This window comes from Podarcis vaucheri, assembly GCF_965113315.1.
Source record: "Podarcis vaucheri genome assembly, chromosome: 3".
Classification (NCBI taxonomy): domain Eukaryota; kingdom Metazoa; phylum Chordata; class Lepidosauria; order Squamata; family Lacertidae; genus Podarcis; species Podarcis vaucheri.
The window spans coordinates 124,052,771-124,066,577 of NC_138761.1; the positions used below are offsets into that span (position 1 = coordinate 124,052,771).

Here is a 13,807-nt window from a genome sequence, read left to right on the forward strand (position 1 = left end):
CTTTATGTGTAGCACTCACACCAAGAATCTAGAACTCTCATTGCCAAATTTGCAATACATACTGTACGTTTTGGCCATGGCAACAGAGATGTAATCTGTGTCCAAAGCTTGTAATTCACAATGTGCTCTCCATGAGTTTGTGCTGTCTTTCAAGGGAAATAGTTTATTTCAACAAAGCTAACTTGCATGAATTTTCTGGCTCTTTAGATATAATGCCTCTTTAATATTATGGCTTCCAAGGGCCGCTTTGAAAGAATCCCAAGTCATCACTTGGCTAAGCTCCTGGTTGTCATTGGTCAGAAAGTAGCTATTAATTTCCTGTAGACGTCTGACCTCAATTCTCCTTTTGTAAAATTAAACCCAACACCAAGTAGTGAGTTCTAATGCTGTCCATGTTTCCTCAGATGCTGTATAATAAAGATGCCATGCACACCTCTGTGGGAAGTGCCTGCCCCCGAGAATGCCCTCTCCTGGGCCACCATCCACCCCAAGCCTCTGAGGGTGGAGGAACCACCAAGAGGTGCCCTCTGCCAATCTTGGCACCCAAAAGGGTCTGAAGGGAAGGAGGCAGCCTCTCAAAGACCTGGGGTCCGAGTCATTTAGGGTTTTAAACACGAATGTGAGCACCTTGAATTGGGCGTCTCTCTCCTGATAAATGTCACCAACAAGGGTGACCAAGATAGTTTCAGTGCCGTGACTGGGCCTGAAGCCAGACTAGAATGGATCCAAATAAACTTATTTCAATCCTGGGTTAAGATAATGTTATGTACTGAGTTGAATAGGATCCAAATTGCAGCAGTCTGATTGGTCCTAGAACAACAGGATTCAGAATGCAGCAGTCTGATTGGTCCTAGAACAATAGGATTCAGAATGCAGTAGCCTGATTGGTCCACAGGAGCCACCCAATCCAACTCCAGGTGGAAGTGAAGCCGCAACCTGATTGGCCTACAGGAGAATCCCGGAATTAGCCAATCATGTGGCGCCCATTGTGTAAATAATGTATATAAAGCAGACATTTCGGGGAAACTCACTACTATGAGCTGAATAAAGAGCATGAAATCCACACTTGACTCCGAGGATATTTCAGATGACAAAAACTGGATTAGAGGAGATCAAGCCTTCTCATCGGTGATCACAAGACTACTTAGAGATGCTTAAAATACTAAGTGGTTTATAAATGCTTAAAAATGAATAAAAGAAATAGCTTCTTCTGTCTCCTCTAACGGATTGAGCTTTTCCTGCACTTGGATGATAGTCAGGCAGAAGATCAGGCTTTAAAAATCCCACTGCCTGGCTGGCTTGTGTTCCATTTCATTCACTCAGTTTGTCTGGTAGCCACTGGAGGGACCAGCAAGACAAAGGCTGGAGCAGCGTCATCACCAACCCGTCTTTTCCATATGAAAGCAGCAGCAAAGGGCAAGTTTCCAGCCTTGCTTAAACAGTTGCTAGCACAGTATATGAAATGAAGGGGGGGGAGGTCAAGGTGCATTATTCGATTCTGGGGATTTGCCCGTCATTTCACACTTTCTGCCATTTCACACTTTTCTTGCACTTTCCGGAAACAACTGAAGACACTCTTGCTCCGGCAGGCTTTCTCAGCAGGATAACTGGGTGGGTGTTCACCATGAGTGTCTATTTTTTATAGTTTTAAGTGTAACAACTGGTTTTGAGTGTAGGTGTTTAAAACCCATTTTTTCCTGTTTCTATGGTACACTGCCTTGCTATGACTGCACAGAAGGGGATTTGTGGGTTTCAGAAGTATGATAATTGTTGGGCTTCAAGGGAATAGCTATGTGATATGTCATATCCCAGTGTTTATTATGGGTTTATTTTGGAGTTGATGGATATATGAACTTACCTTCTATTTAAACTTTCAAACTTTAGAGCAAATACAGTGGTACCAGACGCTTCAGGTTACAGACTCCGCTAACCCAGAAATAGTACCTCGGGTTAAGAACTTTGCTTCAGGAAGAGAACAGAAATCACACAGCAGCAGTAGGAGGCCCTGTTAGCTAAAGTGGTACCTCAGGTTAAGAACAGTTTCAGCTAAAGAACGGAGCTCCAGAACGATTTAAGTTCTTAACCCGAGTAAGGAGCTGGGAACCAGTAAACTAACTTCAGTACCATGTATACAGGGCTGCCAACTTGAATAAAATAGGGGGGGCAGGTAAGTCCTGCCCCTCGTAACCGAATATAAGACATGGTGCATGCAAACCATTGGAAAGACAATGTCCATCAACTTTGGGAGGGGGTAGCCCCCTCAAACATTTTATTGAGGGCAGGCAAAGGGACCTCAGCCCCTAGGAGTTGGATCTTATGCATGCATATAAGCATGTTTTATAAGATACACTCCCGCAGTTCCAAGCAGGGCTAGGCTGATACGTAATAGCTCAGGAATCCTGACTGTAACTCAGCCCAGATGACTACTCCACATAAATTCATCTTCACTGAATTTCTTAGCCTGCAGAGACTTCAAACGCTCATGCACTCTCCCAAGGGGAGAGTTTTTCTTTTTTAAAGGAACTGACGGAACACCAGCCCTTTGCTGAATTGTAAAATCATCTTTGTTGAAAGCGAAGCGTATCTTAGTAGATTAGTTGCATGATACGGAGAGGTGGCCCAGAATTTATTTGCAGAAATCTGGCAGCTTAGCTATTCCAAGTTCAGGGTGGGAGCTGGGATGGGCGCACTGTTTGTTTTGATGCTTTCCCCTAGCCTGTACAATCCCTAAACTTGCTGGGCTTCACCATATACAGAGCCGGTCCACCTGTGAGGCAAGGGAAGACAAATGCCTCAGGTGGCAGAATCCACAGGGGCAGCATATCCCGCCTCCAAGGACTGCATCGCCTGCAGCTGGCCGTCATGGTGGCAGCAACAGTTGTGGTACACAATGGGAGGCATTACTGCTCTTCCTCTTCTCCCGGGAAATGGCAAGGGCTGCCCCCCAGGATATCCTGGGCTCTGCGCTCCCCCAGCGTGATTCAGAGTGGGCCTCTTCCCCCACCCCTAACAGCCTTTGATTCTCACTTCAGTGGTGGGCTAAGGTTAATTTGATTCCCCCGCTTGTTCCCAATGTAGATCTTCACTCTCTTCCCCGCCTCTTCCCCAGCTTCTGGGGGGGGGCCCACCATTTTGTGGTTTCCCTCAGGTGCCAAAATGGCTTGGGCCAGCCCTGGCCACGTGTGTGTGTGGTGCCACAGGTGAAGAACAGGCACAGTGGGCCTATGGTCTTTGGCACCAAGTTTGCACTCTTGCAAGTAAACTCCACACACTTCCTGATGGTGCAGAAGGTTTAGGTGTGTAAAAAACAACAACACAACAACTGGTGACAGGCCACACATTTTTAATGCAAGCTTGTGCCACAAGCAGCTAGTTAAGTTTCTAAAAGACAAGGCACTGCTGTTTCTGTACCTATAGGCATCACAGACTGCCACAGCCAATTGTGCTGGAATTTTATATTTCTTAAACGTATCTGGACACGCGTTATGTATAAAGCAATGCCCACCCATTAGGTATGTGCAATCCTGTGCACCTTGTGCAGAGCAAAGTGTGTGTGTGTGCGTGTGTGTGTGCAGTGCACCACACAAACGCAAAAACACACACACCACTGAGAGCACACAAGACCAAGGCCAGCTCAGTCCAGGAGCTTCTCTCTCTTTCCTGCAGAAAGGACTCAAAAAGTGAAAAAGCCCGAAGGCGCTCGGGCGCAAAGTCCGCGGGTGTCTCTCTCTCGCGCGCGCGCTCCGAAGCCAACGTGGCCGGAATTGGGCCGCTGGGTCCCGTCCAGCTCCGCGGGATGCCACGACGCCAGGCCGCCGGGCGAAGGCAGAGCGCGCTCCGGGACGCGGCGGGGTCGGCGCGGAGCAGCAGCAGCAGCAGCACTCGGGCCGCCCCCCGGCCCGCCCCCGGCGGACGCCCGTCCAGGCAGAGGCCGGGCTAAGGCGGGGCGGAGGAGCCCGGCAGGCCGGCAGCAGCAGCGAGAGGCGCGCCTGCGCTGGGGGGCCGGGCTGCGCCTCGCCCGCCCGCCAAGTTGTCCGAGGGGCCGCGGAAGAAGCAGGCGAAGTTGGCGTCGCGGCCGCGCTGCTGGCGGGTTCGGCGCCGGCCATGGCGTTCCGCAGGCGGGCCAAAAGCCACCCGCTCTTCAGCCAGGAGTTCCTCATCCACAACCACGCCGACGTGGGCTTCTGCCTGGTGCTCTGCGTCCTCGTCGCGCTCATGTTCGAGGTGAGCCTCCGGCCGCGGGACCCCACCTCCCCCGGGCTCCCCGGCAGGGAGCTGCTGCTGCTGCTGCCGGCGGCGGAGGAGGAGGAGGAGCCCCTTCCGAGGTGAAAGCCACTCCTCGCGCTGTCCCGGCCCTTGGGGACACGTCCCGCCCCCGCCAAAAAACCCCCCACTTTTCCTTAAGCGCTCCGATTCACGGGTGTCCCAAACGGGAGCCTGTCCCCGTCCGCTTCCGACGGCGCTCCCTCTCTCTCCCCCCCGGGAGCCCTCCAGCTTCCTTCCTGCTCTTGCATCCGCGCCCGGTCCTGCTGGCGGGGCCGCCCGCCGTCCAGGGCTCAGCTGTGCCGGGCAGCTGCCCCACAGGCCCCCCGGCGCTGGCTCTTGGCGAGCTGCCGCGCAGGAGGAGACCCGTCGGCGGGGGCGCCGCCTCTCTCGCCCGCGGCAGGAAACGCGGCCTCCTCCTTCTCCCACCCGAGCGGCTGGCAGCTCCCAGGAGCGGCGGAGGAGGAGGCTGCTTCCCCGACGGCTTGGGTGGGGCTGGGCACCTGGAACAGAGGAAGCTGCCCGTACCGAGTCGGACCCTTTGGAGCGCCTGGCTCAGCAGGGTCCACACCGACTGGTAGAGGCATAGCTCGGCTCCCTCTGGCCATTGGCAAGGAGTCGTGGAATGGTAGAGTTGGAAGGGACCCACTCAATTCAGGAATATCAGATGAAGCATATCTGACAGATGTATCCATGTGGAGAGGTGCAGTTACCACGCCCCTTAGGCCTGCACCCTGGCGGGGGTCAATCTGGCCAACCCCATAAGTACACATCTTTCAGCCACTGCCTGCTTCTTGGGTGCTTCTTTTCTCTGCAAGCAAACCGGCGGCAGCAGTGAGGAGGAGGAGGAAGAGGAATCTCTGGTGACCCGTCTTGGCGAGACGACTAAATTCATTGTGCCTGTTGCTGCTTGCCGTTTCCGGCTCAGGGGAGCAAGCAGCAAGCCACTGCCCCTGTTTCCTTACCCTCCAGCTCTGGGCAGTAGGGCCCAATCCAGCAGCACTGGCAGCTCCCAGAGAGCGTGCAGAGGCAGTCTGGGCTGCTGCTCCCTTTATAAAGTAAAGGTAAAGGGACCCCTGACCATTAGATCCAGTCGTGGCCAACTCTGGGGTTGCAGCGCTCATCTCGCTTTATTGGCATGACCAAGCCACTTTTGGCGAACCAGAGCAGCGCAAGGAACGCCGTTTACCTTCCCGCCAGAGCGGTACCTATTTATCTACTTGCACTTTGATGTGCTTTCAAACTGCTAGGTTGGCAGGAGCAGGGACCGATGAATGGGAGCTCACCCCGTCGCGGGGATTCGAACCGCCGACCTTCTGATCGGCAAGTCCTGGGCTCTGTGGTTTAACCCACAGCGCCACCCGCGTCCCTTGCTCCCCTGCCTGCATTTTTCAAGTCAAGGCAAGGGAGCAGCAAGGAAGAGGAGCAGAGTCTGCTTTTACTCAGAGCAGTTGGTTGCCTTTGGTTGGCAGTTTGAGAAAGACAGGGCTCTCTGTGCCCTCCCTAACGACCCATTGAGAAAGAGAGCACAGAGGATGAGTGAGGAGGAAGGTACCTGGGGTCTGGCGCTATCCTCCCTGCTGTGCTGCCAGGAGGCGGAGGGGGCCCTCTGCTGTCTCCCTGGGCAGTTGAGATCAGGGGCACCTGGGCCCAGTGGAGAAGGGCAAGAGAGTGAAGGAAACAGAAGTCTTCCTGGCATAGAACAGCAGGCACAATCATCACATCAACCTCACATCCCCCCAGCATCCTGGACCCTGTGCTGTTCCGGAGAATCACTTTGCTCATCCTTGTATAACTTCAATTCCCTTTTGCTAATTGGCGGCTGTTTATGGCATCCCTTTTAATACCAAAGTGTTTGCCTACTCTGCAGATAATTCTTCTTCTCTTAGCCTCTTCTTACCTGTGGGCATCTTGTTCCTTTTAGTTTTCCTCTGAAATCTCTCATCGGTGTCCAGAAGCAGACAGAGAGCATTGCTCTGCTGGAGCCATAGGATTGATGCCACACTATCACTGTAACAGGGGACGTGGGTGGCGCTGTGGGTTAAACCACAGACCCTAGGACTTGCCGATCAGAAGGTCAGCAGTTCAAATCCCCGCGACGGGGTGAGCTCCCGTTGCTCGATCCCAGCTCCTGCCAACCTAGCAGATTGAAAGCACATCAAAGTGCAAGTAGATAAATAGGTACCACTCTGGTGGGAAGGTAAATGGTGTTTCCATGCGCTGCTCTGGTTCGCCAGAAGCGGTTTAGTCATGCTGGCCACATGACCCGGAAGCTGTCTGTGGATAAACGCCAGCTCCCTCGGCCAATAAAGCGAGATGAGCGCCGCAACCCCAGAGTCGGTCACGACTTTACCTAATGGTCAGGGGTCCCTTTAGCTTTATCACTGTAACATGGAATAGCCCTATCAAACTCCCACCACTCGTGTCGTTTTGTCACTGTCTGGTGGCATGATCTATGCACTTTCTAACACGGTCCCAGGGAAACCTTTGCATCCTCAGAAGTTGTTCAGAGGTTTCTCAGTGAGAGTATTAATCATGAAACCCCTGCTCCCCTGAAACTCTGATTGCTCCCTACAGCCATTGCAGATGCATTCTGCAGTGTGCTCTTGTAGCATCCTTTATGAACTCTGTGCCTTAGGACCTTCCCAGATTCCTGAGCAGATAAATGAACATGAAAGAGATTCCTTGAGGCTAAAAAGTTTCTGAACCGCAGGGCTCTCTCTCCACCCCTTTAGATGGGGGAGCAACTGTTTGGATAGCTCTCTCAGAGGGTGTGTGTGTGTGGGGGGGGGTGAAGTTAGAAATGTGGAAAATATCTGCGAATGTATGGTGCTATCCAAGAGAGCCTTGCATGGTTCACCTCATGCGGACACTTAACAGCTTTCTTTTTCTTCTTGGGCTAATGCGGAGTAATCTGATGCTTCCTCCTTCTGTCACTCATGAATTACTGACATGGATTAGAAAATTAGCATCACAGACAAATATGCACTGAAAAAAATGGGGCAAAGTCATTATTTCACTCCGTAATCCATAGCCAACCTTCATTCACTACGCAGTCAAAATGGATGTTCAAAGCATTTAAAAAATAAACGGTTTTCATTAAGCAATGGTGAGAAAATGCAAGGCTGTGTTAGGAAGCAGGTCCTTTTATTGGTATCCTCCTTTATGGTATTGGTATCCAGGGATGAGGGTGGCGCTGTGGGTTAAACCACAGAGCCTAGGACTTGCCGATCAGAAGGTCGGTGGTTCGAATCCCTGCAATGACGGGATGAGCTCCCGTTGCTCAGTCCCTGCTCCTGCCAACCTAGCAGTTCAAAAGCATGTCAAAGTGCAAGTAGATAAATAGATACTGCTCCGGCGGGAAGGTAAACGGCGTTTCTGTGCGCTGCTCTGGTTCACCAGAAGCGGCTTAGTTATGCTGGCCACATGACCCGGAAACTGTACACCGGCTCCCTCGGCCAATAAAGCGAGATGAGCACTGCAACCCCAGAGTCGGTCACAACTGGACCTAATGGTCAGGGGTCCCTTTACATTTACCTTACTTTGGGAGGGTCTCTGAGTTACTTCATCTCTATGTTATTGCTCACTAGATCTGCAGCCAGGCAACCCGCCTGCCCTCTGCACAAGAAGGGACAAACCAGGTTGATTCTTGCTAGTGGGTTGTCTCTTGTACGTCTGCATATTGCAGGAGCCAGCGATGGCTGCTTTGTAAATTGGTGGCATGCTGTCTCCACCCATAGAGTTTGCTTTATCTCTCCACTGAGGTGTTAACTGTTGTGTAGGTTGTTTTCCTTGGGGAGTGTTGTGGATGGTCATGGTTGCTGTGACATGGCTGCCGGTCCAGCCATGGTGCATTCCTATGCTTGTTTGATGTCCCAGACATTTACATGTTCAACTCGTGGGATCATGTTATCGGGACAATGGCTTTCTGTGAGCTTGGTTCGCTGCTGCAGCACACAACCAGAGCATGTGGCAGGTATGGCAGGAAAGACGCAAGCACTTTGTTCTTTTTTCATAGAACCATACAACAGTAGAGTTGGAATGGACCCCGAGGGTCATCTATTCGAAGCCAGTACAATGCAGAAATCTGAACTAAAGCATCCATGACAGGTGGCCATCCAACCTCTGCTTAAAAACCTCCAAGGAATCAGAGTCCAGCACCTCTTGTGGGAGACACTTCCACTGCTGAACAGCTCTTACTGTCTTACTGTCAGAAAGGTCTTCCTGAGGTTGAGTCGGAATCTCATTTCATGTAATTTGAATACACTGGTCTGAGTCCTACCCTCTGGAGCAGGAGACAATAAGCTTGCTCCACCTTCCATGCGACAGCTTTGGAGATATTTGAAGATGGCTCTCGTATCTCCTCTCAGTTTTCCAGGCTCAACAGACCACCTCCCTCAACCGTTCCTCATAAGGCTTGGTTCAGACCCTTGATCATCTTGGTTGCCCTCCTCTGCTCATGTTCCAGCTTGTTAACATCCTTCTTAAAATGTGGCTCTCAAAACTGGACACAGCATTCCAGGTGTGATCTGTTCAAGGCACGATAGAGAAGATCTGGACACTATACTTCTGTTGATGCAGCCAAGAATAGTGTTAGCTTTTTTTGCTGCTGCATCACACTGTTGACTCATGTTAAGCTTGAGGTCCACCAAGACCCCTAGATCCTTTTCACACGTCCTGCTAGTAAGCCAGGTATCCCTCATCTTATACTCGTGCCTCTGGATCTTCCTGCCTAAGAGCAGAACCTTACATTTGTCCCTGTTGAAATTCATTTTGTTAGTTTGGGTCCAGTTCCCCCATCTGTTTAAGGTCATCGTGGATCTGGATTCTGTCTTCAGTTGCATTAGCTCTCCCTTCCAGTTTGGTGTCACCTGTAAATTTGATGACCATCCCCTCAATTCCTTCATCTGTAGGGCACTTGTAGGGTGAGCACATCACACTCATGATGTGGACTGTATTATGCTGATATCACCCACTCATGTTGTACTGATAGAACTCCATTAAAAATAAAAAAGCCTGACTCCACAATAAAAAGGTAAAGGGACCCCTGACCATTGGGTCCATTCGCAAACGACTCTGGGCTTGCAGCGCTCATCTCGCTTTACTGGCCAAGGGAGCCGGCGTTTGTCCACAGACAGCTTCTGGGTCATGTGGCCAGCATGACTAAGCCGCTTCTGGCAAACCAGAGCAGCACACGGAAACTGCATTTACCTTCCCACCAGAGCGGTACCTATTTATCTACTTGCACTTGACGTGCTTTCGAACTGCTAGGTGAGCAGGAGCTGGGACTGAACAATGGGAGCTCACCCCGTCGTGGCAAGCCCTAGGCTCTGTGGTTTAGACCACAGCACCACCCCTGTCCGGACCCCACAATATGCCTTCCCTATTTGCCATTCCTCTCCCTTTGGGCAGGAAAGCAATTGCAGAAAAATGGCATGGATCACAAAAATGGAATTGTGGGGGAAAGTTCTCTAGGAGCACTGGAAGAAGAAGAGTTTGGATTTGATATGCCGCTTTATCACTACCCCAAGGTGTCTCACAGCGGCTAACAATCTCCTTTCCCTTCCTCCCCCACAACAAACACTCTGTGAGGTGAGTGGGGCTGAGAGACTTCAGAGAAGTGTGACTGGCCCAAGGTCACCCAGCAGCTGCATGTGGAGGAGCGGGGAATTGAACCCAGTTCACCAGATTACGAGTCTACCGCTCTTAACCACTACACCACTCTGGAGAGGATCCTGTGCCAGAGATCAAAATTGCACCCCATCTGTATTTGAGATGCGGGCAGGGGGGGGGGGAGAGTCAAACAAATCTTCCTCACATGTTCCTTGGCCTTATTTTAACCATTTCCGTTTTTCAGTCCCAACCCTCCTCATTCAACCTTGGCATTTCATGGCTGCTTTCCTTCCTTGGCGATGGTGTTCCTTCCCTACTGGAAATAAGCATTGGGTAGCAAAGGATCCTCCTCTCTGTGTAAGGGATGCCTAGAGCCAGCCTGACACCCCCAGCCTTTGGTTCCTCTTGCTTCCCACCTCCTGCCCAGTGGAGCCCAGGGAATGTTTTGCTGCTGCCAAGACATGAATGTCCTCTGTCTGATTCCTGCGCAGGCCTGCCTTTTTGTGGTGTACAGCTGGAGGGTTTCTTTCAGAACTTCAGACTGTCCCAAATTCCATCCCTCTAACGAGATTTGGGTAGTTGTGAATGGAGGCTTTCTTTCTCCCCCCCCCCTCTCCCGCCCCAGCCTTCTCGGGGGTTCCTTCCAAGGTCTTTCTCCCTGTCGCTCCAGGCAGTTCCCCCCTCTGCAACCCTGGCACTTTGCGCAGGAATGCCAGGAATGCCGAACTCCTCCTTCGCCTTTCTGGCTTTCTCTTTCTTCCCTCCCTAGTTTGCAGGCAAGGGGGGGCAGATGAGGGGCACGCTTGCAGAACTCTGACGTGGAGTCTGGCTGGGGTGCGTGTGTGCGCGCACGTCTGTGGCTCAGTCAAGAGTGTGATTGAGAAGTTGAATTTTAAAAAAACCCCAAAGCCCAACCTTGTCTCTTTGCTCCTCAGTGCCACGTTTCACTTTGTGCTAGCAAACTGGAGAAGAGAGACTTCCAGCTGCATTTGCGTTCCCATTCACTTCATTTAACAAGTAGTTTCCAGTACACAGAAACATGGGTGACTTGGTGATGGGGGAACTGTGTGTGTGTGTGTGTGTGTGTGTGTGTGTGTGTGTGTGTGTGCTGCTGCTGCTGCTGATCTAATTAGTCAGAAATCCCAGCTGGTAGGAATACAAATTCCCAAACTGCTGCTGTTGCCGGCAGGCTACAAGATTTGCAGCGGGGTTCTCACTGAAGATTCCCAGGGCCTGATTTCCTGTGAACCAGACAGCTTGTGACTCCTGCTAGATTAGGGCTCCTCTATGTTAAAGGGGGCACATTTGAGTTCCCTTGAGAAAAAATTGCAAGGACAAAGACATGAGAAGGTAACTCCCTGTTGCCTGGAGTTGACCTTTAGTTGCTTGCCGCTAGGTGAAACCTGCCCATTTAAACTTTGAGATGCCTCTCTGTGCTGGCTGATAAGTCATGTGAGTTAGCTCAAGGTAAATACTTGGCCTCTTCCCGCTCCCCCCTGCTCCTGCCCCCACAAAAGCAACTAGAGGAAAACACCTCTCACAGTAGAATGATCTCAGCTGCATAATTTTTGAGCTGGAAAACAAGAGCCAGGGTTAGACCCAAGTTCAAGATTCTGTGTGTAATACTGTTGTGATCTGCCTTGCAGGATTATGGTTAAGAGCAAACGCAAACACTTCAGTGTTTTAAAAGGTGGTATAGTGCATTGCATATTTAAAAATGAAAATCCAGGTAAGAGCAGGATTCACCCTTTGCTAGATAGGATCTCACTCGCCTTTGGATTGTGTCTGCAGCTTCAGAAGCGGCTCGCAAGACAAGAAGCAGCTTTTGCTAAGCCAATGATTTTCATAACACAGTGCATGATTTTGATGCTGCATAGAAGAAGAAAATGCTGGTGTCTCCCCCACAAAAAATTATTCATTCCTATATAATCCGGAAGGGATGCGGGTGGCACTGTGGGTTAAACCACAGAGCCTAGGACTTGCCGCTCAGAAGGTCGGCGGTTCAAATCCCCGCGACGGGGTGAGCTCCCGTTGCTCGGTCCCTGCTCCTGCCAACCTAGCAGCTCGAAAGCACGTCAAAGTGCAAGTAGATAAATAGGAACTGCTCCGGTGGGAAGGTAAACGGCGTTTCCGTGCGCTGCTCTGGTTCACCAGAAGCGGCTTAGTCATGCTGGCCACATGACCCGGAAGCTGTATGCCGGCTCCCTCGGCCAATAAAGCGAGATGAGCGCCGCAACCCCAGAGTCGGTCACGACTGGACCTAATGGTCAGGGGTCCCTTTACCTTTTATTTAATCCGGAAGAAAAACATGCTTTCTTCTCATTTGGCACCACTGCACAATACTAAATATATTGCTGAATAACTGGTCACTTGTGGTTTTCATTGGATGCCTTTTGTCAGCTAACCGGTTTACGTACTTTCCAGTTCATCTGTCCTACCTGTGTTGTTTTCATTGGACACGGTTTGCCAGGTGTGTGCTTGCAAGGTTAGTGGGCGCAGAAATTTGCTCACAAAAACTTGCATTTTTGTTGCTGCCTTAAGAAAAATTTTGTAATGTACCGTATTTTTTGCTCTATAACACGCACCCGACCATAACACGCACATAGTTTTTAGAGGAGGAAAATCCGTAGGTATGCCACCCGTAGGCATTCCCTCCATAACACGCACAGACATTTCCCCTTACTTTCTAGGAGGAAAAAAGTGAGTGTTATGGTGCAAAAAATACGGTAATTTGCACAGTGTTAGAGGTGGAGCTGCAAGAAGATGCCTCTGCAGGTGCTCTTAGTTTTTATTAGATGGGGAAACAGGAACAAAATACCCCAGAAACAGAAATCAGAAAACAGAAATCAGCATAGTAAACAAAAAGGAGTTCTTCCACCATGCAAAGCCTTCTGTGGTTCTTGGGATTGAGATTGTTAAATTTGCTGAACATGTTGGATGCTAAAGGCATTGATATGTTGACCTGCGCCATCGGTTGTGGTGGGGGCTTGCCTCATTTTTTAGCTCCTCTGCTTTAAAATAAAACAAAATAAAGTGACTAGCTTTTTTATTTACAAACATACAAAAGCAAAATGTGCAGTCGGTATTATACCCAATGGCTTAATACCAAGGAAAGCTGAAATACTGCATGTGTGTACCTGGGGCTAAGCTCCATTGTGTGTGACTTACTTCTGAGTAGGCATGTATAGGATTGCCCTGTAAGCCTCCTTTGGCATTTTAGCCAGTGAGTGCAAAGGCACTGGAACGCTTGTGAGAAGCAAGGCTGGGGCCAGTATATGCAATTTCTCTCCATTGCACGAAAGTGTCAATAATTGCAGTATTTCTCTGTTCAGTCTCTCTTCGCTTGCTTCTCACTTTGATCCAACTGGCAACGACTGCCTTATTTTCCTGGCTCTCAGGGTGACCATTGGTTTTCTTGTTCTGCAAAGTAAACTTTTCGGCATATGCCATTTTGCTTTCTGGCTTAAGGGCAAACTGGTGGACCCTCAACCCTTACTTTCACTTGCTTTTTACTTTTTATATTTTACTTATATTTAGCAATATAAATCACTCTTTCTCTTTACCAGTTCCATTATTGAGAACTGGGGTAGGGGTGCAAGAAAATTGTTGCCTAAATGTCTCCATATTTTCTGGTGATCTTCCCCTAAAGTTGCATAAGAGGAAGGAGGGAACAGATGGCAGGCAGTTCTTACTAATGAGAAGCTGTAGCTGCCAAATTCAGTGTGCTTTGAAGGTACAAGGAATCTCTGGCAAGGAGCTGATTGCTCTACATTTGCCTTTCCTCTTTGTGGGAAGCTTTTTAACCTTCTAGTTCTCTCTCTCTCTCTTGCTTTTTTTCATGCTCGGCTGTATTTGTTTTAAAGCAGAGGTGGCTTACCCGTGGCCTTAGGGAAGCTTTTAATCTTTGATGGATTACTGTATTTTAATATTT

At 50.1% G+C, this 13,807-nt stretch overlaps 1 protein-coding gene across 1 annotated transcript in view; it reads left to right on the top strand.

Annotated features, from left to right (window-relative positions):
* The first annotated feature begins 4,057 nt into the window (after positions 1-4,057).
* TRAM2 (translocation associated membrane protein 2) overlaps positions 4,058-13,807 on the top strand; it is a 49,041-nt gene continuing 39,291 nt past the window's right edge. The window contains exon 1 of the mRNA XM_082216485.1: positions 4,058-4,224. Coding sequence (XP_082072611.1) covers positions 4,105-4,224 — 120 coding nt within the window. The 5' untranslated portion in view covers positions 4,058-4,104. The remainder of the gene's footprint in view (positions 4,225-13,807) is intronic.